The sequence below is a fragment of the Amblyomma mixtum genome, chromosome 2, assembly GCF_055824585.1.
Source record: "Amblyomma mixtum isolate Tamu chromosome 2, ASM5582458v1, whole genome shotgun sequence".
NCBI lineage: Eukaryota > Metazoa > Arthropoda > Arachnida > Ixodida > Ixodidae > Amblyomma > Amblyomma mixtum.
In genome coordinates, this window is record NC_143013.1 from 31,452,398 (window position 1) to 31,479,394 (window position 26,997).

Below are 26,997 nucleotides of genomic sequence, written 5' to 3' on the forward strand. Positions count from 1 at the left end.
AGTAAGAGCTACAACAACTGTACATTTATTTATTGTGAAATAAGAGAACGATAACAAATTTATGCTCAAAATGTAAACATCTCACCTGTTTTCAAATGCAAAGCGAGGGGTTGTGAAAATATATATACGAAGTGGTGGGTACATGCAAATCGATAAGAGAGACAAAAAGGACACAGGTAAAATGACACTGTCAGCACAGGAAATCAGCAAAATCCCCATGTCATTCGTTGCACATGATCTGTTTTTCTTTGAGTGGGCTTGACAAGTCCCATGAACTGTAGCTCAGCAATCGATCGAAAAAACTGGGCTCTGTAAGTACGCTGTCAAGGTTGCATCCACACAAAAATATCACAACAAAATACACTGCTCTTCTTTCAAGAACAGAGCAGAGCTTAAAAAATGATCAACAACGCCACAAGTACTTTCTGCAAATAACCAGTGATTTCCACTGAACACACTTTTCTGAGCCTTGTTCAGAATACAAAGAGCTGCACAATTTATAACAGTTCAAAGATGTGACAATGTTATACCCGTGCTACATGGGTGCATTTGGAATGGCACCCGGACTCAACGGACTCCCGCAGTGCTGCACAACAATTTCCAAATGCATTTGAAAGCTTCAGCACTCACTGTGTTGCTAAGGCGCTGCTGCTGTCGAGCTTCACCTCTGTCCGTTCATTCGTCTTCGGTGTGTACAACAGCGCAACGACAACACTGGCAGTCACTGTGGTCACTCTCGACTGACAACGACACCAGCTTGACCAACAGCTGTATATAACTGTAGTGTGACATCTTTTTTCAGGCTAACGACATCAACGAATCCGGTTGTCTGACTGTCGCCCTTCATGTCATCAGCAGATCAGCAAATGAGTGAAAACTTCTCACTGATGAGGTGATGGAGTCAGTATGTCTGCGCTCGCCTCTACCTTGTCCATATTATAAATAAGCGAAATGAGCGACTAAATTTCAAACGTGTACATTTTAACACTCACCAGTGATACACGGCAGTCAAGTTTTTCAATTTTAATTGATGCCAACCCCCTTCTGCAACTAGTGCGCCTAGCGAGATCGCAGGGTTCATGTGTGCAATTTCAGCGATTGTGGAGCGTGAATTTACAAGTTTTAGCAAAGGCAAATGGCCACTGAGTGTAGTTTTTGACAACGGTGGCTAGAAATCGACTATTGCTTACATCGCAAGATGCATGTACAATGAACGAGAAGCACTGGTGTGATCCAGACTGCTGAGAAATGCTTCAGGCTGCCAGCTTGTGGATAACGAATTAAGCTGTTTCAGTTACTGTGAACGGTCACCGAACATACTTTTCTAGATAAAAGGTTAGGTTATTTGTGAACATAAGTACCCCCGAAAGCAGAAGAATTGACAGCCGTCGCCGTAGCTCAGCGGTAGAGCACCGGACGCGTAATTCGGAGGTCGTGGGTTCGGATCCCACTAGCGGCATGTGGTTCACTAGCTGGTTCACGAGGCTAGCTGGTTCACGAGAATTGGCCAACGCCAGTGGCTGAAAGATGGTCTGAGGACTGAGCTGCTTAGTGCCAACCATATTTAAACGACACATATACCGGTCAAAACTAGTCAGAACCTTGTTTGCATGGTTCGTTACATGCTTATCACGAGAAGTGAGAGGAGAACCCAATAAATACAGAAGTACATTCTGATGGAAACTGAAAACCACCCACCCTATTTAAACCACGCATATACTGGTCAAAACTAGTCAGAACCATGTTCTCACGGTAATTTATACACTTATCACTAGAAGTGAAATCAGAACCCCAAAGAAAACAGATGTACATTCTGATGAAAATTGAAAACCATACTGGAGGCACTGCCTCTACACTTGTGCCCCCCATTGCAATGCTTGGGCTTATTTTTACAGCCATCGTATGTCACACAGTCACTGTTATGCAGAATATTTTGCACTGACAGAATATTTTGCACTGACAAAACATTTCTAGGCCAACCTGCAAACTAGCCATGGTAACCGACTGCACTGTGTTAAATAACACAGTCTGAGATTCGCACCAACCCTATCACAGCAGACAAGCAAACTCAAGAAAAGGCAGACGCACACATACTTCGCACCGCAAAAGGTTACCAACTACAGCTACTCTAAAAATGCTGTGAAAGAGTAAAAAACAAAGGATACTCTGCAATTTTCTCTTCTTGTGCCGAAATTTTCTTTTCTCCCGATTTCACAGCTTTGAAGGACTGAAAGAACAACAGTAATAAGTGCATCAATTCAGGAGAGTCCCAATTTTCAAGCCATCAGTATAACATACCTGCATCATGTCATATAAGTTGATCAGTTTGCCACTCTCCAAATGTAGCTTGTAGCTGATGCTCAGGTCAGGAAGTGATGGAGAGATTTCAGAACTGCCTGTGTTCTTGCAGCATTCACACTGATGACATGTAAAAAAAGGCAAAGCAACACGTTAATTTGCAATACAGCGATGAGCCCCTTGAACCACTATTTGCATCAAATCAAATGTTTGTTAATTCCTGGCTGTTTTCAGGCACTAGCCAAATAATACTTATGTGCACTAGTTTGTAAGGTTAAGTTGATTGTTAACACATATCTTAAATACTGCTATCTTCAAAACCAAACATCCAAACATGTTTCAGAACCCTTTATGCTTACAGGAGTAAGAACACCAAGTTTTTAGTTTCTTTATACAGATGTGCAGTGGAAATTTTAGGAAGGAAAACAAGGACTGCCAATAGCTAAGAGGTAGGCTTATCACTGCTACTGCCAGATTGGTACAACAAGTATTCCTCAAGCCCTTTAAGTACAAAATATGTTAGTTGCTTTGTGAAAGTACTCACAGCACCCACTTCGCTGCTTTAGAATCGACCTAGATCGCTTTGCTTAGTTACACTCAGCTATTGGCATTAACTGGCCGCTTCACCGTGGGGTAGTAGGACTTCGATGCAAAATTTCTAAAACAAATTCAAATGAAAATTCCGCAAAAGCATGTTGGAAAAGGCTAGTAAAAGCATTTCATGCTTGCAATTTATAGGGCATTAAATGTCATTTGCTCGATCAATCAAGTCCAGAACTTACTCTCAGGACGCTGCAAGGCTTGGATAACGCCACATGTAGCACTGATCTTGGAGAGGGTGTGAAGTACTGCTTGATTGTCAGGGCATCATCATAGTAAAGCACTTCGTGAAGGGGCAGAGTTGTCGGCGGTTTAAGGTCACTGAAAGAAAAAAACAAAATCTAAGAACGAAAAAGAAAAGACCTCCCACCAGTCAATGCAGAACTGTGGCCATGCAAAGTCTGCTCATTATGCAACAAGCTTATGTATGCTTTCACTAATTCAATAAAAATTTTAGCTGATCCACTCTGCTCTCAGTGCACATAGAAACCGTTCAGTTGAAATAGCATCGGTGGTTAATTCAGACCTTTTGCTTCCACGGAAAGGAGAAACCAGACGAGAGAGTCTTATGTGATGACAGGCATCTAAAGACAGACATTCATTCTGCACCAGATAATCCAAACGAAACCATATTTGATGACTGAAAACACATAGCATTTGAAAGATGCAGAGCAGAGCGGCTACCCTATCTGGTAAACCATAGCAATCTACAGCCAATTACTGACTGACTACTTTACGTTTCCCCACTCATTTCTGATGCCTCTAACACTGCCACAGCAGAAAAGGTGCAAAATGTTAATGTGAAGGAGGAGCTGCAGTAATGTTATTGATTTGAAACAAGTGTTCTTAAACTGCCTTCACAAGTCTTAAGGCATCAAGGACACATCAGCTGGCTTTTAATCATGCTTTTTTCAATATAATATATTAAGGTGATAGCGTTATGGGTCCTGTTCAGCAGCAACCCCGACATCGGCATGTCAAGGAAAGCTAGTGTCCCACCTGCCACCTAGGCCACATGACCTTGTGATGTCACTACAACCTTCCCTCCAGATTATAAGCAAACTGCTCATCGTGACAGGTGACAGTTTAAATAATGATTGGTCACAAGAGATTGGTCGCAAGATATTGCTTGGGAAGAGCAACCTGTCTCACGAGCTCTACTTCTGGCTATGTTTTAAACAGCCACATGACAAGCAGGTGGTCGAAATTTCCGGAGCCCTCCACTACGGTGTCTCTCATAGCCTTAGTCGCTTTGGGACGTTAAACCCCATAAACCAACCAACCGACAAGCAATGGCTCATCGCTTAACCGCTACACCGCTATGAATGTAAAGTAGAGAATGACAAATTCAGCATATATGGGCATGCAGGCAGAACCTAAGCCACTGAGATGAAAGACTTGTGCGAGAGGGATCTCTAATGCTCTCACATTGTACTCTTAATGGTAGGTTAAGTGCTACATGAGGGTGAAACGAAGAACAGTGTCCCCGTCTGTGAAATCAGACCAGGCCGCAGAAGGGACCCATTAACACTATCGCTTCATACCTTCAGGGTGGAGCGTAAGTGCACCTCAAGTTTTTTTCTTCATTCTAATGCACACTGCATGCAGCACAGATTAGTGTGTGTTGGGCAATTACATGTAAGCTGCCAAACTCTTAGCAGATAGATTCCCGAAAACCCACTGTTTTACTATGTCATGTGAACTCAAACAAGTACTAGTAAGTGGTCTTGAAGCCCTTAGCAATGCATCTTCTCCTAAAAAAAATAAAAATAAAAAATTCCTCATGTTACCTGAAGGCTTCAGAAAAGAAGCCTGCAAATTCTTCTCTCAAGGCTTCAAAAGGAGACACCCGCTTTGTCTTCGTAAGTGTTTTCAGTTTCTGAAATAAAAAGAAAAATATTTTTTACAATGCAATGATTTGTTTCTTCAATCCTACAGCAGTGCTTCGTAGCAAGATGTCAACATGAATAATTCCCCTCCTCCCAAAATCCCCCAAAGTTTAAGTTCATTCTTTCTTTCTTTTCATCTATTAAAAAAAAAAGAAATACAAGAATAGACCACAGCCTAATACTCCACAGTCTTCATGAACATGTCTTACTACAAATAACTCCTGAAAACAGTGGTCACAGTCGAGAGGTCATGGTATCAGTGTTGTTTCAAGTACTGATGTGAAAAATCCTAGCTTCAAAAGCTACATTTCATGACACTAAAAGGCCGTCGTTCACGGGCTATGCACACACATGCACATACCTGTTGTGGGTACGCCTTCGTCCCCTGCGTTCACTTTCCCGCAGTGCACCCCCTACTGTGATTAGCTCCCCCGCAACGCACCCTTCTCAGTTGTGTTACTCTAACTAACAGGGGAGGGCGCTCGCGTCGCAGCGACACCAGCGCCACAAATGGCGTTTTGCTGCGCGCGCGCAGGGAGATAGGGGCTCTCTTTTGCTCGGGACCGGGAAGCGTGTGGACGTTCACGCGCAAAGCTCCGCTCTTCGCCGCGGGCGACCTCGTGTGGAATCATGTTCCCCTCAGCTCGTCCCGTCTGGCCTCGGAGCTTCCCTCTTGCCCTACCGTGGACGAACGTTCGCTCGTAACCATGCTGGTGAGTCGGACATCCTCGATTGATGCTAGCTGGCGTTATTGTTGTTATAGCAATAAATGCCTTGTTTGTGTCAGCCAGTGTGTCGTTCCTTTGTTCCCGCAGGGCAGGGCCCGCCGTGGTCGCCATGCACTCAGTAGCGCTCGCGACCACGGGGTGGGGTCCGTGCGGTTTGAACTGTGTCAGCCGCGGTTAAGCGGGGAGAACGCATTTATCTCCCCCATTTACAACCACACACTGTGCACATGCACACACAAGACCAGAGCTTCTTTAATTTGGTTCCATGGAACATATGACTTTCTTGAAGTGCTTCTTGGGTTACCTCAGACCTAAAGCTATGCATGCCTTGAACCGACCCCCATCCCCCACCCCAATTTCCATTATCCACTTTATTTTGGGGCTAAACATATCTGCTTAGAGCAAACTGTTTCTATATACAGGTGGTCATTTTTAATGGCATTTGGACATTTTTTAAGGAGCTGCGCACCTGCTTGCTTCGGTCCTTTTTATCCACGAATATTAGCTGCATATTAGCCGCAAAGCAAGAGAAGCCAAAGAAGCATGGGTTTCTCAGCACCTGCTGTTAAAAGCTACTGGGGTTTCCCTATGGCTAAAAACACAGATCCCCTGCTTGCGTGTGTAATTATTCTGCATAGCATTCCATCTAAATGACTAGGCTTACAGCTGTGAACAGCTCACCAGAGGTGTTTTGCACAAGAAGTATCTCAGCAGAATAACAAAATACCACTGCATTCATGTTACAAGCATTCAAACCTCCTGGAACTGCGAACGGCTTCTGAGCTTGCCCCAATCCAAGGATACCGGCTCTGCTGTTTCATTCACATCACTGGTTTCAGGGTTATCAGCTGTAAAAAGAAAAAAAGAAAGGCTACAGAGCATTCCATTACACCTTTTCAGTCAAATAAACTCTGTATGAAAAGTTCACCAAAATGACGATCGTAAATTTTGCGCCTAAGAGAAGAGCCCCAACAAGTTCACTGCAAACAACAGGTATGAAATCACCAGGTAAATAAGACATAAAATGAACCAGACCATATGTTCTCTTTATTTGCTTTTAACACATTTATAAACTTGAAGTACCCCAATGTCAAATCGTATTTCGTTTTAGGTAAGCCTGCCACTAATTTTTAAAAATTGACTTTCTGAGGTATTGGGAAGGCTTTTGGAATATACAATAGTGCAAAAAAGATACACACAAAAAGGTGCAGAAAGACACAAGACAAGCACTTGTCCTTTGTCTTTCTTGGCCTTGTCACGGGCGTCTTTTTGCACTAATATTATTTCTTCCAAAAGCTACACACCATCTTGTCCCACAACAAGTTTTCTTAAAGATGGCTTCTGCGACATAATAATACTAGTGTTGGTAGACATCAGTGAAAATGTGAATCATGTTTACAACTAAATCGGTTGGTTAGGCACCTGGTTACAATTAGACATTTGTAGCCAGCCATTAGCAAAGCCATATCAGTTTTTCAAAATTTTGAAAACGCAATTACCCTCGGCACTGTAGCTCACTGAATTTTGGCCATGTTGTGCCAAAAGAAGTGCACTTTTCGAAAGAGCAAACCTTTGTCCACTGCAAAGCATTGCCCCTAGTACACACCATTCCACAGTGCATGCACCGCGTTCCGCCCGTGCCGTGATGCTAGCCGCTGCTTGCTGCTCCAGCCCACACTTGAGAGGTGTCGCGTGACATGCGCACCACGTAGTGATGTTAACTGCAGGACATTGCCTTGCGTGCAACAAAGTCTCGCACTTTTGGAAAGCAAGCGTCTTTTGGCATGAAAGCGTCAAAATTTGATGAGCCACAGTGCCTAGCGTAATTACGCTTCCAAAATTTTAAAAAATGACATGGCTACAAATAATGGCCAGCTATAAAACTCTACCTGCGACCAGGTGCCTACCTGCTATAGATAATAAGTTCCCTATCAGATATCACCTAGCCAGCTTAATAGTTAACTTGAGTCATTCGTTTTCTGATGTACGCTAACACTGGTATTACTGTACCACAGAAGCCATCTTTGTAGGTCATAAAGCCTGTTTTTAACAATTAGTAGCAGGCTTTCCTGAAACTCCGGGTACATTCTGTGCAGTTTTAGAAAAAAATGTACCAGCATCTGACCAAGGAAGCCCTTTCTGGAACATCATAATAAACACGGGGTCGCTGAGAAATATAGACCACTGAATTCCAGCCGTGAAAAAGAAAAAAAGAAAGATACATACTAGACAAGGCTTCGAATTTTTCTCTGTAGCCCTCGAGATGAGTCTTCAGCCCAGTGACACTTGGGGGAGCATGTTCCAGATCTCCTTGGGATTCGAGCAATGAGAGGGCATCGCCCATTCTTTTCTGCAACTCGTCAATGGACATAACGCTGCAAGAGATGTATGTTCAGATATAACTTGTACACGCAAAAAGAACACATAAATACGAACATATTTAGAATGTGTACTCAAGACAAATATTTAATTTCCCTACTACTTCCATGGTTCACTGAACTGCAAGCTTGTAGATGAACAAGTCCTAGAGTAAGCTTTGATGGCTGGCTACAAGTGGCTGGGGGGTACTCAAAATTCCGCAAGTGCGCTTTCCCGCATAACAATGCTACCCAAGACAAGATGACTGACCATGAGTTTCCAACTAAAACAAAGCAACAAGAAATAGTCTTTGTTCGGTTCTTCCAAAATACGTTTCTTACATTCTATTTACACCCTTAGCACCTGTCCTTTGGAATTTTTTTTTTTACAGATGTTGTGGCTCAGGTAGCATGATCGTGCCGGAGAGGGGATGAGGAAGGTCGGAGACGAGGTTTAAGGGAAAGACAAGAAGAAGAACTTTATACAAGTGAATTTACATTATATACAAAAAGCAACTGGGAGAACCTCTCAGTAAGAGAGTCTCAATAACAAGGAGCTTGATGACGAGAAGCTACTCCGCCGTCCTCGCTGCCGAGTTTTATAGTGTTTCTTTTCCCTGGGCTCCCTAGATGGGGGCCGGGCTTGTCGAGGAAGGAGTGTCCTGAAAGTCCACTGAGGCACCCATCACACACCCTTTCATTAAGGAACACGCCCCCAACACGTGTGGGGAGAGAGAGAAGGATGCCATCTGCGTCGCGTAGACGCTGGAAGGTTCTCGAACAGCGTTCCCGCGCTTTTCATGTGGTCGCACGTGCAGGGTCGCACGTGTGGTTGCACGCACAAGTCCGCGCGGTGTAGGGGAAACTGTCGCTGACCACTTCTTCCTGGAAGACAGATGCTGCTGTCAAACTTGATGACTGGACCCGCCTGACCCCCGGCCCCTTGGAATGCCTAGTAATGCCGAACGTGGCAGCTAACTTCTTTCTGTATTGGACGGTGCGCTGCAGAGCTTGCTGGCTAGATGCGGGGTGGATGACTGACGCCGCTTCCGTGGCTAATTCAGGCGTTGACCCCGTGTGCCTTTCGTGACTCATCGGCATTCCGCTGCAACCACACCGATTTTTTTCTCACGACGAAGGCGAAACGTAACACAGAGAAGTCAACCACCTTGTCTTTGGCAATATAGTTATGTTGTAAAGCACAATTGCGGAATTTTGAATATCGCCCATTAAAGTCACCTTTAGCCAAAGCCAAGCCGTTAGTGTGCGCTGCTTGTCAATCTGTAGAGCTACATAGTACTTCAATGTGTTCAGTGCCTACATGAGTACTATAAAGAATGCCCTATTTCTATAATCGCAATCTGCTCAACTTGTTCTCTCCTATTTTAATATGTTTGTCTCCCGTCTCTTTGGGTCGCTTAATAACCATTCTCACATCTGGAGATTCTAATGCCTTTATGACTGAGAACTATTATTGACCATTTCGGTTTTGACTGACGAGTATGGCCACCATAAGCAGTTAAGCAAAATGTTCTGTAACTGCGTCACTAAATGCACGCCTTTATGACTAACCTACAAAGTGTCTAACAGAAATGTTTGGTTTGCACATAGAGTAATTTAGCATTGTCGAATGTGGCAACGAGAACTCTTCTCAGTTAATAGCCTAGTGCTCATGATATGGCCACTCCCATTGATTGAAACTGAGATAGTCTTTACCCAATACCTGCTGAATAGATGAGGAGGAGCAAAGTTACCGAATCAGCTTGATCAACTTGCTGAAATCTTCGGTCTCACTCACAGGTGCTCGGAGGTAAGTCATGTACACTTCCCGAAACTGCAAGGACGGCACAACAAAACAAAAGGAATGAGAGGGACCCATGAGAGAGCTCCTAAACAGGATTCATAGCAAATAAACTGCTCACATGATTTCCAAGGGAACAGCCAGGGAGCTTCTTGGCAAATTCATAGAGAACGTGCAGCAACATTAAGCTATTTCTGTGGTGTTTGTGCAGATCATTTACCATCCGATGAATCCTCTGCAGAGAAAAAGGAAAGATGACATTTCACCATGAATCAACTAGCTGATATGAATAGATTTGGAGCATTAAATGCTCAGAGACAGGCGCTGAGAAAAAAGTGAAATTTCATAAAACTGAAGAAAATTTTCTATGAAACACTCAGCGAGTCCATACCAAGCACTGTTAAAGTTCTTCCATAAAAGTTTCAAGTAGAATAAGGTTCAACAATAGCTGGGTACAATTCAAGGAGGAAGCAGCAATGAAGGCCCAACCAATGGCATCGACCTATTATCATAACAGTGCAGTCAAACACCTTGCACCTGCTAACATGCACCTAGGCACCCGCTAGCGGCCATGGCAAGTGCAAAGATGCAAGTGTAAAAACAAATTCACAGAATCATCTACGCATCACCAGCCAAACCTACTGCTGAATGAATTCAGGTGAATTCCTGTGGTATTTATGCAAATCATTTCCCATGCAATGAATTCTCTGTAGAAAAAAAGGAAAATGACATTTCACTATGAATCAACTACTACAGCAACAAACAGTACAGCCCCCGTCAAAAGTATACAGCCCAAGGGATTGCTTTCGAGGCCTGCAGCGTGCCTCGTTATGAATTCTCAGCTGCCGTAATCTCTCGAAAAGGGAATGGCTTGGCGTCCTCAATCCTCCCAAGCTTTGGACTGCTAGATGTGCTAGGGAGCCGCACTAAACAACTAAGAAGCAAATCCCTTGGGCTGTATACTTTAGACGGGGGCTCTACCTTCCTGTGGTTGTGGAACATGATGCCACTGATAAAGTTTTGCATGCGCATGGGAGAGGTCATTACGCTGAAATGGAGGAGCGGAGGCACGAGTAGAAGGAGAGTCAGCTAAGCTGGTTGTTTGTCAATATCGGATAAATGTGGCACCTTATATCTTCTCAGCAATGGTTCCCACTGGCTCATTATAACACTTGCGAGCGTGGTGCCACATTTATCCGATACTGACAAACAACCAGCTTAGCTGACTCTCCTTCTACTCGTACCTCCTCTCCTCCCTTTCAGTGCAATGGCCTCTCCCATGAGCATTCAAAACTGCATCAGTGGCATCATTTTCAACAACCACAGGAAGGTACCTTCTGTTGCTGTAGTGCAGGGGTTCTCAAACTGGGTTCCGCGGAACCCCTGTGTTCCGCAGGCTGTCTTCTTGTGTTCCACGAGAACCCTCACCGGCCCTGACCCGGCAGCTGATATGAGACTGGCTCTGAGTGCTACTGAGCCACGCTTTGACTTGCTCTTAAAAGGGAAGCAGTACCACCCATCACATTAGTATTTGTATTAATCTGTGCAATAAACATTTAACCTTTGCAACTCTCTCTTTGCAAAAATGCACTCGACAACATTGCTGGTAAGTGAAAACGGGGGGGGGGGGGGGGTTTCCCTGGAACTTATTGAAGGCTTTTGGGGTTCCTCCAAGCAAAAAAGTTTGAGAACCCCTGCTGTAGTGCATAGCTCAGAATCGATGGGTCACCCACCAATCACCTGGCCAAATGAACGGGAGACATGGAAGGCTATAACTGCCAAGGTTTTTCAGATGCATCCCCCTCACTTATGATCCCCCTAGCCATTAGAAAGCACTTGATGAAAACTTCTGAACACAATGTGCCACTTCCGCATAACACGAGAGACATGGCTCCTGCTTTAGAGCATGATTTTTGCTAAGTCTTGAACCTCAGTTCAATGCTGCCAGTCAGTATGTTTTTGACCGAACACTGATGGTCTCTAAGGTGCAGAAAATTTTAGTTTCACAAAGAGTTTTGCCTCAGTTTCAACAAAACCTTCTCTTCAAATCTGCTTTTCCTATGTTACAGGAACTGCAGGTTCGTTAATACAAATCTCACCGTCCTTGTCACAAGCAGTGTAAGTAGAGATATATTTGCTCAGTATTGAGGAATACAGCATAGGTATCAACAAAGGAAAGACAACAACACATACTCACCTTCAATGGTTTTTCTGATGAAGGTTTTTTGTCCTTCAGATACCTGGAGCATAAAAGCTGATGTGATTAAAGTCATTTCTCACAACTGCTTTGAGATATTAAATGGTACAAGTTTCATCATTTCTGCAAGATATTACACATACCCAATGACAAATGAAGAGTAGTTGCATGCAAACAGAAGTGAAAGAGCCAGGTAAAATGCAGATGAAACACTTTGCAAATGATGTTTCACTTCATTTGCGCACTGCTCAAAAGAAAAACACAGAACTTGCCATTTCATTCAAGGAGCCACTTTACACATAGCTTTCAAGAGCATGTTCCCACATCAAGCTCGACTAGAAGTGAGGTCAATTATGAAACAAAAGAAATGTCTCATGTTGCCCCCACCAGAACATAATACAAAGTTTAGCTCAAGCAAAGCTGATAGGGCATCGCAATAAAAACTCATTAATTTGTACTTCAAAGAACCAGGGGAAATGTTCAAATTATCTGAAAGTTAGAATTATCGAATGACCCAGAAAAAACTGTCAAGAACTGCTTGCATCACACTAAACTTAATTGGTAAAAGACTGGGCAATGGATACCCAATTTTGAGATGTGAACAGCACAGCAATGACTGTTTACACTAATGCTGTATTACTTGCATACTGTCGAGAGCGCCTCAGCAGAACTGCTCCAGAATCATAAGGTACCACGCGTACATAAGCAAAGGAAGTGGAGTCGAAGCCGGGGAGGCGGGGGGGGGGGGGATACAACTACTACCACAAAATCTTAGCAAATCATTGCAAGCATGCCAATGTTTCTACAGAATCAAAGACGTGTTTGTTTTGGGATATGCATAGAAAAAAATATTTTGGCCCTGCATCATATCATAGCTTGAAAAGTATGAAGAAATTTCGTTTAAAAACTGCTCACAGCATTTCGGAAATTTCAAGTAGTCTTTAATGCGCACTATTCCACTTGTTCACCAAAATGAATAGGATGTGATTTCAGTTTGCCTTTCAGAATTTCATAAATTAGTAATGCCGTCGTACAGCCAAACAGTACCTCTGATACGATGGCTGACTGAGGACATCATTCATTTCCTTCTGTGACATGCAGTGAAGCACATCCTTCAGCTCCTCTTGACGACAACACAGAAGAGAAGCTGTGTTGTGGTAGAAATGCTCGAACACACAAATCTGGAACACAACATGAGCGATGCACTTTCCACGAGGTACAACTGAGTACAGGAACATTTAGAACGCGGACAATGAAAGACAAATGGACTTTCTCGCAGCCCAAGAATGCAACCAGGAAATAAGAAGTGCCATCTATGCTCTCGTAGTGGCAGAACCTCCTAGAATAAAATACCGATATTACCCTGAATAGACCAGTTGTTTGCTTGGATACAAATGCACTCTGGCCTCGCAATAGGTTTTTCTTTTTTTTTTTTTCTTAGCACTTTGCATTTCATTCAGCACCTCATTTTTGAGATCTTAAGACGTGGGCTTGCCTTCAATAATGACGGCCTTCAATTTCAAAATATAATCTAGTGCCCTAAAACCAAAAATTTTTAAGCTGATTCGTTAAGTTTAGCTTATTAATCATATTTTGATTACACTCTACCCAGGATATAATGTCCTCCTTGCCGTATAATCCATACCTGCAAAGACTACATGGTCGTATCTTTCCTTGAAAGAGAACTATAAAAAAAATGCCTTTGTAGTATATGCACATAAGAAAATAAAGTTCTCTAAGTGCGGAAGCTACCCAGTTGCAGCCACAACATTCCTCATTATTTACCTCTGCTGGGATAACAGGAAAAATGTGCTTGGAAGCAGCTTCTGACTACTGTGGCACTTTTCCCCTCACTGGACGCCTCTCACACAACACAAACCAGCAGTAAAAAATTAGAATCCTGGCTTCAGTGCAGTTTTTTTTTTATGTTTAATCTGTGTTACGTTAACAGCTAAACACCATAAATAATGCAAAGTGTCCCACAAACATTTAATCACCATAAAACTATCGAACAGGACACATCACAGGAATTAAAGATGTTGGTGAGAAAACATGGTCGGCTAAAATCACTGTCAATGAACTTAAAACTTAACTGTTTGATTAAACAAATCATTTTATTTAGATAATTAAAAATAATTTTAATTTGTTTAATTAACAACACACACTCTTGACAATTACTTTTAACTGACAAGAGTCTAAGTCGTTGCAGTGGTTTTAAGTTCCAAGAGGTTTTACTGCGGCCTACATTACGAGGGTAGATGTGTAGGCCAGTTGGTGAGATATGAAGGAGCTAGACCTGCCCCCTTGACGTTTCGTCAATGTTCGGGGCGCTTGGACCATCTGTAGGACATTGGAAAAGGGTTTCGAAAATCCTAAAAGCAGAATGCTGGAGGCAAGTGGGATTCTTCAACGCTTGGCTTCGAAATGTGTACCGCCCTGTGTCGTCTTCTTTCTCTGTCCCGTGTCCGCTGCGGTGTCTAGCTCCTACATTACGACTGGAATATGTATTTGATTCAGGCTGTGATGTGCACCCCAATGCCAACACGAGCTAAACTAACTTGATGAAATTTAGCCGGAACAGTCGTCACAGAACTTGGCAAAGCAGACCCACAAGCAGATCCAAGCTTCATCAAAACAGATAAAAGAACTGCACTGCTTAAACCACAATGCCGGACCACTTCATTACGCTAGCCTTTTAAAACAAAGCATTTTGGGGGAAAGTGGGGAAAGTGGGTTCTTTTTTCAAAGACTGGTGCTTTCGAGAAACCTGTTGCAGGAATGACAGAACTTGCCTTCAGCATCTGAAGCAGGTTTGTTAGAGAGAAGTCGTGAAAGAGTACAACGTCGACAATGAACTGGAACACATTGTGGCCAAGCTTGAAGGAAATGGATGGCTCTAGAAGGACCTGGATGGTAATTTGCAAATACCTGTTAGGTCCATGTCACAGCATAACATCCACTTGGTGCAAAAGCACTTGCCTTGAGACATCAGATTATCAGAGGACTGATAGTGTCACGATTACCATTATAAGATACAGCCCATGCAAACTCTTATCTAAGCTAGAACAGACATGGGATAATAATATCATGTGACATGAATCACTGGAGCTTGCATTTCGAAACCTCTGCGACAAGCTGCTCAGAACCAACTCAAGTTAGGTGTGTGAAATTAATGCAGAAAAACATTTTTACGATTGATATCTCCCGTTTTATGATACCTATGGTATGGCTTGCCTGAGTTTATTTTGCAAGCATAAGCACTTGGGGGTATGAGTCAAAGAAGTTGGTTTATGGTAGGTTTATGGGGTTTAACTTCCCAAAGCAATTCAGGCTATGAGGGCCGCCATAGTGGAAGGCTCCAGATAATTTTGACCACTTGGGGTTCTTTAACGTGCACTGACACCACACAGCACATGGGCCTCTAGCATTTTGCCTCCATCAAAATGCAACCGCTGTGCACGGGATCGAACCCACATCATTCAAGTCAGCCGCCGAGCGCCGTAACCACTGAGCCACCGCGGCAGCCAGCAGAGTCAAAGAAGTATAACTGAGACTCTGAGTCCCGATGTGGACAAACAACGACCCAACAGAACTTGCATAATTAATGATATGGGAAGTGGCAATTTCTTCTGTGCAATCTGTGCAATATTTTTTTTTGTGCAATGTGAAAATTTATAAATTTTTACCCCAGTAGATTGAATAGTACAGGTATCAATGACACTTTCATTTATTTATTTTAAAAAAATACTGCAGGCAGTGCAACTAAAGACTTGATAAACTTTGAACTTCCACATGCTGCGTGCAAAAATTTCAAAGACTCAAATTTCAGGTTAAATTAAAAGAACACTGAAAGACATCTTCAGTTTTCTTCTAATCAAAACATCATAGCACAGCAGTGTAGATATAACCTCAAACAAAATTATCTGTTTTCACAAACTTCCAAAAATAAGATATATTCTAATATATCTTATTTTAGGCAAAAGAACCAACAAGATATGATAAAATCTGAAAATACAGAAGTATCATCACAGTTCTCTGAGTCTGAAATCTCTCTCTCTCTGGATGCCAAACATGACCATATTCTGATTACCTGGCATTTTGTGAGTGCCTGTGTTCAGCTACCTCTCCCTGGGTGCTGGCTCGCATGAGAAAGCCAACAGTTTAAAACAACTAAAAGCACTGTGTAAACCAAGCAGGTTCAGTATTGCTTGAGGACAGCCCCCCGAAAGAATTTCTCAAATTACAATGCACTCACTTGAAATGAAAATTTTGTGAGATTTAGTTACCGTGAGCAGACTGGAGTAGCAACTGTCTAATTATTTTTCTGCCCTGTGCTAATTATTCTGTCTGAAATACAAGAAACAATTATGGATTCTTGCTTGTAGACAGGAAGACCAGTATAAAAAGCTATAATTGTTCGGTAGGAGAATGTCAGCTTATTACTACTTCAATGGTAATAAGCAGCTAAAGCAGAAAAGGAAGGAATGGAGGTACTAATAATTCAACTGCGTTACTACCTTTTCGAAAACTTGGCTCAAGTATTCAGTCACAGGCATGGAAAAAAATGTCTCGATGGCCAGGCATGACGATGCACTCTGGGGAATCATGTTGTGTATTGCCATCACGGTTGTTGAAACGCCAAAGATGAAAACGATGGGCAACTTCTCCAGATAGTTGCTAGAAGAGTAGGCAGATGAAAAGATGAAAAAAACAAAACAAGCAGAACAAATCAGGCAAAGTTACACACCTCAGAAAGTAAATGCGAATCAATACTTGCTTCTTGTAATCATTATTGTGCCACATCATTTTCCAGGCAACTCTATTTTTGAGTACATGAGATCTCAAAAATTTCTTGGTGCTCCTATGTATAGAACCTAACCCATCCTGGAAACATCCTGTTCACTGCATTATGGTAAAAGCAAGCCGTCGTTTGGATACCTTCACTGAATTCTTACATGGCACTGAATGCTTAAAAAGCTATTCAAATTTATATCCATCCATTACTTGAACATGCGTCATCAGCCTCGGGCCCCCCATAGCATTCCACGAATAAAACGACCAGGCATAATGTATAATCATTCTATGTGCTTCATTTGACCCCATAACAGACACATGAAAATGGTACCAAAATGGCCATTTAGTACCTGTGCTGCCATCTGTCCGCAAACCAAAAAAGTGCTTGGAACGAGCCCTACTTGCCCTAAATCAGACACAGAGTGTCAGGAAGCATACAAGAAGCTGGATTCATCATGAGCTAGAAATAACAGTCAGCTTCTGATAAGCCTGGCTTGTCCAAGTCCGCTGGGGGTTTTACCAACTGTAACTGCATAAAGTGTAGCTGTGATGAAATTGGCTCTTCGACAAGTTAGTACTAACCTGCTTGTGTCATTAAACTAACGACTGCAAAAACTATCAGTGTGTTCATCTCACATAGAACTGGCCGTAGACACTAAGGTGCAGTCCCTCAGTGCAAAAGTGCGACACATTCCCATTCGTCTCTTCCTAGAACATCCCTGCGAAGGAAGTGTCTACCAGAGGCAACTACTATCATCACTGATAAACAACAAGTTCCAAAGAATTCCTTACTGATTTGCTTATCTGCAACTGATTATTCCATTTTGTTGCAATCTTTTGTTCAAGGAATAGTACTTTTGCAGTGCTGACATACTCTTCAATTCTATAATTCTATACTAAGTAGACTGTCATTAATTCAAACTCACTCAACTTCAACTCTGGTCCCATCTGCAATAAGTGCATTAGAAAGACTCCTCTCAATCTGAACAAATTTTCTGAATATGCCACGGCAGATCAAATTACAGACTTTACCCAATTTGTATTGCCTTATTCCTTGCTCAGCCCCAATGCATGCACACCCTCTGTAGAAGCCGTTGATCATCCCCAAATCCCCTCTCGTAAGTAGCACTGCTAGTGTTCCTTGGTCTTTATGCAAGGATTAAGCCTACTTTGCCCAAAGGCACTGAAGCACCTGCAAAGAAACTTTAGAATATTCCCGCAAGAAACATCACCTGCAAATCAAAATAAAGTCCTCCAATGCCGACACCTTGAACCCTTCCAGGTCTTCCAGTATGACAACAAGGGGATCTTCTTCACGAATTCCGCAAGAGCTCTTTTGTCGCTTTGACGGCGATCTTGGAGCCTAATGAAAAAATTAAGCGTGGATTGCTTTTAGAACTATGTTTCAAGCCATCAAATGGTATAACCTATTTGTTGCTCACCTTGGTTAGAGCTGATTCACGCCATTCTGCTAACATGGACATTGTGCATGCACTCTTCTTGATTTCGGAGTCTTCAGATCCAGGCCCCTAAGTCAATTAGACAATTTATGAGTACTGGTGGAAATATCTTTGCAGAGCTCAATGATTACAAAAACAAGACCGGTTTAATTGCCAGTTTCTGCTGGCGATTTTTAGCCGCATGGGAAAGGGAAGGCACGGGAGGAAAACCTACAAGTTTTTCTTATGAGAGATATACTAAGTTAGCTGCCATTTATATCTTGTCAATATCTGCTAAATGCACTTAAACGCAACCCCATTCTGCAGCTAGTTTCTCTCTCATGATCAGGATCTGGCATGACCATTTGGTTCATTAGCTCACTGATTTCAATACCACTCTATCTCTCATAAGTTGCTCATTTTCATAGTTACTGAATAGTATCAGAACCTTTTACATACTAAATGTGAACATACTTCACCTCCTAAGCTTCTAAATCACTAGCTGCAACTCACCTGCTAGGTAATTTTACAGGATACCCAAAGTTAGTTAACTGAAGCTTGCCAAGATGGTCCCCTTGTCGTCAGTAAGAAGGAACTCATACTTTCACTGTTATTCTCCTCGGACTATGCTCTTTCGCGATATGTAGCTATGCCACAAAAATTGCAGCCTCCTCATCATCAGTCCAACTACATCCACAGCGGGACAAAGGACTCTCTCATATCCTTCCACATAAGCCTGTCAAGTGGCAGCTGCAGGCACCTTATCCCCACAGACACCAAAATCTCCTCCACCCACTTGACTTTCTGCCCCTTCCTGCTACGCTTGCCTTCTCTTAGAATCTATTCCGTTATGCTAAGGGACCACCAGTCACTTTGCCTTCATACTAGGTGCCCTGCCCATGCCTATTTCTTCTTGATTTCGAATAGAATACCATTTACTCGTGCTTTTTCCCTGACCCACTCTGCTTTCTTCCTGAGTCTTTATGCCACACCTACCACTTTCCTTTCCACAGCTCGTTGAGCTGTCCTGAATTTAATTTCAAGCCTTTTTGTTAGTCTCCGAGTTTCCACTTCATATGTGGGTACTGGCGAGATAAACTGATGTATACTGTCTTTATGAGAGATACTGGTAAAGTACTATTCATGACCTGAGATTCCCTGCCCAATTCCCCATTCTTATTCTCCTAGTTTTTTCACTCCCGTGGTCCAGGTCAGTACTTACTACCTTCCCTTAGTAGATGTATTATCTGACAACTTGTAATGTTTTGCTCCTTATCGTGAACTGTTCTGCTCTTCCAAGACTGCTGAACATTACATAAGGTTTCTGCGCACCAATTTTTTGGACCCATCGTCCTGCTCTTGCTTTGCCTGTCAAGGTCCTCAATGTTTCCCACGTTTCTTAGCAATGTCATCACCAAATCGGAGATTAAAGGTATTTTCATCAACTTTTATCCCCAGCTCTTCCCTATCCAGTTCTCTGAATACCTCCCATAAATATGAGGTGAACAGTGCTGGACAAACCATGTCTCCCTGCCAGGAACCCATCCTGAGTGGGATTTTATCACTTTCCCTATGGAGGACTATGATGGATGTGCAGCCACTACAGACATTTTTCAAGTACCTTTATGTGGCATATCACTAAAATGGCATATCATTGTTGAAAATAGCATACCACTAAAAAAAAAAAATTCCTCCAGCAACTGATGAGAGTAAACGCTGTCCAGTTCAATGCCAAAATAATAGACAGCACAGATTACACCAGGGGGTCTCTCAATTAAAGCTTATAACAATGATCAAATAACCTACAAACTTCAAGTTGACTAGACAAATGGGTTCAACCTAAAGAAAGGTAACGAAAATAAATTCAGCTTGAGATCTTTCAAATGAATCTATTCACACTAGATTCAACTGAGATAAGATTTACAAAAGTCAATTTAGCTAACTCTGAGCACTTGAGCGATTTTTGTTTAACCGGAGTTCCACTCCAACAAGCGTTTGCCAATGCAGTATACATACTGTTTCTGTTAACAGGAAGTCACTGTTACCTGCACAATGTCCAAGACAGCCTTCTGCATCATAGCAGCAATGGAGCCACAGTCCTTTGCATTAAGCCTCGCAACCATCTGAGTGACAGATGAGCGCAGCTTTGACACCAAAAGGTTGAAGATGGCAGTGTGGTCTGACATGTTGACACCTGAACGCAAGAAAAAGTTGTCATGCAAATACAGTCTAATCACAGGCATGAACAAATGGCTTTCACAAGCTAAAAGTGAGCCAGACATCTCAAAGTTAGTAGTAGTAGTAGTAGTAGTAGTAAAAGATTTTTAATCGACCATAATTTACAGGCCGAGCATTTCGACCACCTGGGCAACCAGAAGCCGCTGTTCTTCTTCCCCTTCAGCGCCAAGCCAGTCGAGCCAGGTGGTGATGGATAAAGAAGGTGGGGGGAAGGAACCCGACTGCTGAGCAGCCGGGCATTAGAAGAGGCAATGGGCCAGGTCCGCACAGATACAGGGGCAGTTGGGACAGGAAGGGTCCGATCGATAGCGATAGAGAAAGAGGCGGGACGGGGTGATAACTGCATTCATCCCACAAGTCATTCAAAGTTCACACGAAACACCACAATAAAAGGTCCCAGTACATGCAGTAGAAGGAAATAAACATCTCTGAATATTTCTAGCTCATTTGTCTGTCTACAACTAAGTTGTGAACTTTTTTTCTTGTTCAGCTAGGTATCCAAACTTAAGTACAGGTCATCCTCATTAGCCAAGAGAAGTCCACTGCAAGACAAACCCCTCTTTCACTGACCCATAATTCACCTTATCATTGCCGGCCATAGCCACACAACTACAGCAAATTTCATAAGTTCATCTCTCAGCCTGGCTCTCTTCATCCCCCAGATGCATTTCACTACATCATCTTGAACTCACACTTGGTCTCTGACCTTTTTGACTCTTGAAGGTACAGCCACCATTACACCTCTCGTTTTCCTACCCAACAATTGTCGTATTGTACTTAGCCTAACTGCTAACCTTCTACAGTGACAGCTGTATGGAGATAATTTTTGGAAAAAAAAGACATCAGCACCAGTGTCATAGCGAATTACCATTATCATCCCCCCCCCCCCCCCCTACCACCATTTATTTTACACTCAAGGGCCCCTATTGAGATATTACACAAAAGGGAGAGGGGAGAGAGAACACGATAATAATGTAATGAATAGTGGAAAGGAATTAATACATTGCAAATAAAATACTATACAATACAAATGAATACTATCTTGCACAATACAGTTGTACAAAATGAAAACTCGCCCCCCAGTGCCAAATAACTGCAAGACAATATTTCAAAGGTAGTTCTGGCTAGGCAAGGCGTGCGAGGTTTAACATCTCGAAGCTATGTATCAGCCATGGGCTATGAGAGGACTATAGTGGAAGGCTCATACTAATAATATTTTAATATTATTTATATTTTTTATTTAATATTTTTGTGGCATTTTGCGCAAGTGTCTCAGAATTTGCAACTAAAAGATTTTTTTTTTCTTTTATAACCAGCATATAGTTCTTTTTTTTTTTGTATCACTGAAAAGAGAATTTTATTAGCTTCACTATGATGTGCTGCAATAAAGAAAAATTTTATAATTAATGAGTCAAAACATAATATGCACACCATTCTGGAATGGCCTGTTTTTCCATGGTAAGGCAAGCGTTAAGTTCTTTCAGTTTCAATTTTAACTGCCAACAATGGCTATGACTGTGCAGTATTTGTTGCTGGGCTTGTTGGTTCATACTCGAGGAAAAACTAAATAAGCGCACAAACCAAGACACAGACCTCCACGACTATCACTTCATCCCTGTCTTCGTTTGTACGCTCCTTCATAAGGTCTACCCGTCTCATAAGGTTGTGTGAAGCTTGACCTTGAAGGTGACCTTGGCGAAACCTAACATAGCAACAGCCCATAAAGAAGTTCATTTCATTTCATTTATTTTTCCCTTAAAGGCCCGAGGGCATTACATAAGGGGGGAGCAAACTCAAGATTTGTACGAACAAGACAAGAACACTACAAAGAAAGAAAAAAAAATAACATTGAAAAGGAATAGAGATGTACAACAGGTAAGGGACGTCGAAAAGGTTATACAATATGTAACAAGTAAAAAAAAATTTAACACATGAGTAAACAAAGGCTAAGGAATGAAAAAAAGCAAGGACACTTGTCTGTCTCAAGCACAACATATAATTGAAAAGATTGCACTCACGAAAAATGGTCCTTTAGTATTTCACGGAATGATTTGCGATTAGTGCATGATACAATGGTGTTTGGCAGGGCATTCCATAGAGCTATTGCGTGCGGGAAAAAAGAAGAACTGAGTGCTAACGTGCGACAGTTGATGCGAGCGATGCTATGATTGTGGTTCAAGCGGCTAGACGTCCTATGGGGGGGTTCTAGTTTTGCGTGGCGTGAGCGCGGATGATAATAGTAAAATAAAGTAAAGTAAAATAGTAAAGTAAAGTAAAATAAATTTTGTAACGACTGGGTTTAGAACCCACGGCGGCGTGAACAGATCAGCTTTGCTGGCCACTGCACGAGGGCACTATGCTATCGCCACAGCCAATCACGCCTTGCATTAAGCTACAGCACACTCTCGTGCTGTGCACTGCACGTTGTTTTCTTCATCAACATTTATCTGCGACGTGATCCGATCAGATCAGCTTAACCTCAATCAGAGCTAAGCCTGAGTCTAATATTGCAGCCAGACGTGCCGACGACTCAGCAAAGCAAAACCATGAGCCAACCAGGCTAAACAGATGCTTTCGCACGTTTACTCAGTTTAGCTACGTTAAAACCCTAACACTTTTTCCTCCAATGGTGATAATGTCCAAACTTACTTCAGATCGTGTGGGGCATAAAAAAATTGCATTATAGCTGCTTGTCCATTCAATGTCATTCCGATTCTTGGGACCGGCTGGCGTAAGAGCTCCAGGCAAATGAAAACAATGAAGAAGCGACACAACTGAGAGAGTTTTCTAACATCATAGTGGGGCAGCTGAGGTTCTAAATTTACATGCATGCTGCATGTCACCTTATGCTCTCAGCAACCCCTGTTTTAATGCCTTGACACACAAAGCAGACTTACTGCAAATGATGAGCTCAGTGACAAATGTCAGCTTAGCAACTTGGCTTACCACTCACCAGTAGCTTGTGCGACAAGAATCATGATAGCGCATCAATGCTCCGCTGATGTAGGTTATTCGCAGTCGAAAATGTTCATGCCAAAGTTCTAAGCCCTAAATGAAGAGTGCACATATGTGCTTTTTGACTCGGGACAGAAATCACATCTTCCCTTTCATTCCAAATGTAGGTTGCTGCAAAGGTTATGACAGTAGAAAAGTAATACATACCCATCATGAGGGCAGCAACAGGTATGTCTAGTCTCTGTGATGCATCAGTCAATGCTGGATTGTGTGACTGGACAAATGATATTACGTTGTTGAGAACATCAGTGTGTGCCTCTGCTTGGCATTTCTGAAAAAAAATCCAGCATGCGGTCTGAAAGGTGCACCGAGCCAAACAAGGAGGCCAAGAAATGTAAGAATGCGTCATGCAGCTGCTGTTAATAGAAAAGTTTGCATACAACCAAGATTTCAAAATTAAAGAGTAGTCCTCCAGTCGCTGTTATGGCTCATAGATGGGAATGGGGTGCCGCACAAGTAGCAATAGGTTGGTAATCAAAGAGCTGCCTTCCAGTAAGCATCAGTTTCAATAACTACTGCAAGTTACAGCTTTATCTATGCACAGCTGTTGGCAGAGGAGGTGGTACAGCTACCAGAGTGACTGTCACTTCTTTACATAGAGATAAAGCTAAAAGTCTCGGAGTTTCTGCCATCAAAAGTATGTACAGTCTTTGTCAAAGGTAACCAGGCTGCATGGTTTGCTTCTCGGCCGTATAGTGGAGCCCTTACGGCTTCTCTGAAGCTGAAATGGTTGTTAAAGGTAAGGACTGGGGGTCTTCTTACCTTCCAACAACTTTTGATGTTTAGGTAAGTCACAAGGGCTCCACTAAACAAGCTAGAAGCAAACCGTGCAGCCTGGTTACTTTTGACAAAGACTGTACCTGAAAAGTGTCAGCAGTGGCTCACTACCAAACTTGTGGGCTATGCTAAAATTTGAAGTGACAATTTGACAAACCTCATCACTCCCCTTGCCCGTAAGCGACACACCTTCTGTTTAAATAACAGAAAACCGTTACGCCATCCTACACCGCCTTTCACCATTCTGAGAAGCATAGCGTCAAATTATTGATACAAGCACTGCAAAACAATCACTGAATTAGCATGTTTACAACGAATATATGTAAGCTGCCACAAAAAATCTGGACCATAAAGAGAAAATCAGAAGCCGCTCTTACCAAAACTTCACTCTCCAAGTATTCCCACGTTTCCTGAAATGTTGTGTACCTCCGACCAATTTCCTGTTCCGTAGATCTCACCTGCTTGCTCTGCTTCGCTTTTTTCGGCAGGGAAACAAAACATGCCTGCAAGCAAGGAATAAGCGAAGGATAAGGTACAGGCCTAGTTATTATCTTTATCTAAGGTTGCCCAATAGGAAGACAACATTTAATTCTCGAAGGCTCTCAAACCCTCACACTAAATTGTACAGTAGTGGAGGTTGATCAGAGGATGGCAAAGTAAAGAAACACGAATTTCCGGAAAGAGTTAGCGAAGAATGGAACACGAAATGCAGCAATAAAGTGAACTTGGCTGAACCCGGAGGTTCGGATTGGCAGCTTACTTGAGATATGCTCTTCAGGTCCTCCATGCTAAATTAACTAGCAAATTTGTAAGCTTGCAGACAGAGTCCCACCGCTGCACACTGCTTCCGAAACATGCGGGCTCCGACAATCGGCTCGGCTCGGTCAGGCTATTGGCTGCGGCAAAAATTCTGATAGCCAACAGCAGCTAGCTTGACTTTCATGGCGCCTCGCTTAAAACATGTTCTGGTAAGCCTACAGTGTTCTAGAACACTGTAGGTAAGCCTGAGATTCTGGTAAGCCTGGAAAGCCTGAGATTAATTTAAACAACGTGGAGTTCTTACTGCCATTACTTACATCGTACAACACTCAGCGTTTTTGCATTTCGACGGAAGCAAGCATGCACGAGGGAAACTAGGCACTGAAAGCCAAACGTAGGTGCTCACGTAAGTTTTCAGAATTCACAAAAAAGCTGACATTCGCAGCAGCATGCAGTCGGAAGTCGAATTAAATGTTGTGCGGCCTGTGCAGTGCACATCTGATTTTTAGGCTTTCCGCTCAAGCAACGAGAACATACACGGCATTGAAGACCAAAGGGAAACACTGTAATGCATATCCTTTGTCCCCTGATCCCCTTCTTCTGTGTACTGCCGCTCACCCTTGTAATCATAGCAGTTCCAATCCAGAAAAAGAACAAAAAAGTTTCTGACGCACATCTGGCTTTGAAATACTTCCGCCTCTGATGCGTCGGCGTGTTCCGGCGTGGTCTAGTGGCTAGGATACCTGGCTCTCACCCAGGAGGCCCGGGTTCGATTCCCGGCGTCGGAATATGATGTGGTCTCATGGTGTAACGGTTAGCACTCTGGACTCTGAATCCAGCGATCCGAGTTCAAATCTCGGTGAGACCTCAGTTTTTTGTCTCTGCTCACTTTTTTTTTCAAAATAAATTATGTATTTCAATGAATATAGAAATTCCATTCGATGGACCCTGTGCTTTTTTTTTTCGCCTTGGTCAAGTCCATGGATGAGTTTTTTTTTAAAAAAAAAGCTAATCAAATAACTTGGGTGCAGGTCGTTCCCCGTTCATAAGGACACTTTGAACTTTTATCCCTTTGCTTCTTTCTCCAATCGCCATCCCTTTTCGTTCTCAGGTATTATTCCCCCAGCCACTTGTCTGTGACCTTGGCCGGACGTTCACGCGATGGTTCACGATGGGCTCCGTAAAAGGGCTCATGCCGTAAAACTTATATTTGGTATATGGAGGATTACCGTCCCAAATAAAGTCAAGCTATGGGGGACACCGCAGTGAAGTGCTCCGGAATTTTCGGCCACCTGGGGTTCTTTAAAGGTACCCTGCGACGTACATAATGCATGGGTTCTTTATTATTTGTATGCAGAGTAAGGGATATTGTGAGTCCTGAACGCGCAATGAGATCACCGAAATAATAATATTTGATATTTTAATCTTCGCTAGAAATGCTTGTTTCGAGCCGATGGTGTCGCAACGCGGCGGCCATTTGCGGCAGCGGAAATGAGGTGGCATCCAGATAGGGCGCTGCCTTTCTCATTGGCTGGGCGTCCAGTTTGCATATTCCAAAATATTGTGTCTGAGTACTGAAAGCTTTTCGCATGCCACAAAAAACTGGAAAGAAGCAGGGAAAGTGAACAAAAACTAACAAGAATTCAGCTAGGGCGACACTTTCCATTTCGCTTCAAACCTTCGTGGCGGCCAGCGCTGTTCAAAAAACGTTGGCTCAAACCAGAAAGCGCGCGCATCGAGACCGGCCGTGACCATACCAAGACGGCAGCGAAAAAAAAGCCAGTCGACACACCTTGCCCGAAATTGTGAAGAGAAAGGCTGGACAGGAGACGGGGGTCGAGTTTGGGGGGGAGGGGGGCTACCGCTGAGAGCCTTCCAGTCTGACTAAAAAAGAAACTTCGGGGAGCTTCCTTTGTCGTTAGTCGCCCCTGCCCTGACTACGGCGTCGCGTACACGGGGGGAAGACGCCGTCAAAATGCGCGGCTGCCTACAGCCTCGACAAAGCAACAACTGCATGCACGCTTCCGCTGCGTGTGCGCTAGGCGCGGTTCTGATTGGTAGCGCCCAATCTCGGTACTGGGTGAGTGAAATGGGTGAGTGAAATG

The 26,997-nt window shown here is 43.0% G+C and overlaps 1 protein-coding gene and 2 non-coding genes across 4 annotated transcripts; 2 read left to right on the forward strand and 1 right to left on the reverse strand.

Moving 5' to 3' along the window:
- Nucleotides 1-9: 9 nt before the first annotated feature.
- On the reverse strand, nucleotides 10-25,156 carry Orc3 (origin recognition complex subunit 3). 2 transcript variants are annotated; one of them, XM_089571005.1, is made up of 19 exons: nucleotides 24,894-25,152; nucleotides 24,511-24,636; nucleotides 23,504-23,627; nucleotides 20,149-20,297; nucleotides 18,107-18,193; nucleotides 17,897-18,027; nucleotides 16,388-16,547; nucleotides 14,663-14,776; nucleotides 12,918-13,051; nucleotides 11,871-11,913; nucleotides 9,795-9,908; nucleotides 9,627-9,706; nucleotides 7,742-7,890; nucleotides 6,272-6,363; nucleotides 4,689-4,777; nucleotides 3,081-3,219; nucleotides 2,299-2,418; nucleotides 2,166-2,227; nucleotides 10-309 (listed from the first exon to the last, which is right to left on the reverse strand). In XM_089571005.1, the coding sequence occupies exons 1-19, from the start codon at nucleotides 24,918-24,920 to the stop codon at nucleotides 204-206; spliced, it is 2,046 nt and encodes a 681-aa protein (XP_089427131.1). In that variant the 5' UTR covers nucleotides 24,921-25,152; the 3' UTR covers nucleotides 10-203. The 2 variants fall into 2 exon arrangements, with proteins under 2 accessions (XP_089427131.1, XP_089427132.1); XM_089571006.1 differs by lacking the exon at nucleotides 14,663-14,776 and having other exon boundaries at nucleotides 24,894-25,156.
- Nucleotides 25,157-25,608: 452 nt separating this feature from the next.
- TRNAE-CUC (transfer RNA glutamic acid (anticodon CUC)) lies at nucleotides 25,609-25,680 on the forward strand. The gene has a single exon. It is a non-coding gene; the product is annotated as a tRNA-Glu (tRNA).
- An 8-nt stretch (nucleotides 25,681-25,688) lies between these two features.
- TRNAQ-CUG (transfer RNA glutamine (anticodon CUG)) lies at nucleotides 25,689-25,760 on the forward strand. Its single transcript has one exon. It is a non-coding gene; the product is annotated as a tRNA-Gln (tRNA).
- The last annotated feature ends 1,237 nt before the right edge of the window (nucleotides 25,761-26,997 follow it).

Excerpts from the sequence above, each read along its gene's own strand:
- Orc3 (XM_089571005.1), bottom strand. The coding sequence starts at position 24,920 with ATGGAGGACCTGAAGAGCATATCTCAA. Across the intron at positions 18,194-20,148 it reads CTGTCTTGGACATTGTGCAG|GGGCCTGGATCTGAAGACTC; the intron begins GTAACAGTGACT and ends TAATTGACTTAG. Across the intron at positions 18,028-18,106 it reads GTGAATCAGCTCTAACCAAG|GCTCCAAGATCGCCGTCAAA; the intron begins GTGAGCAACAAA and ends TTTTTTCATTAG.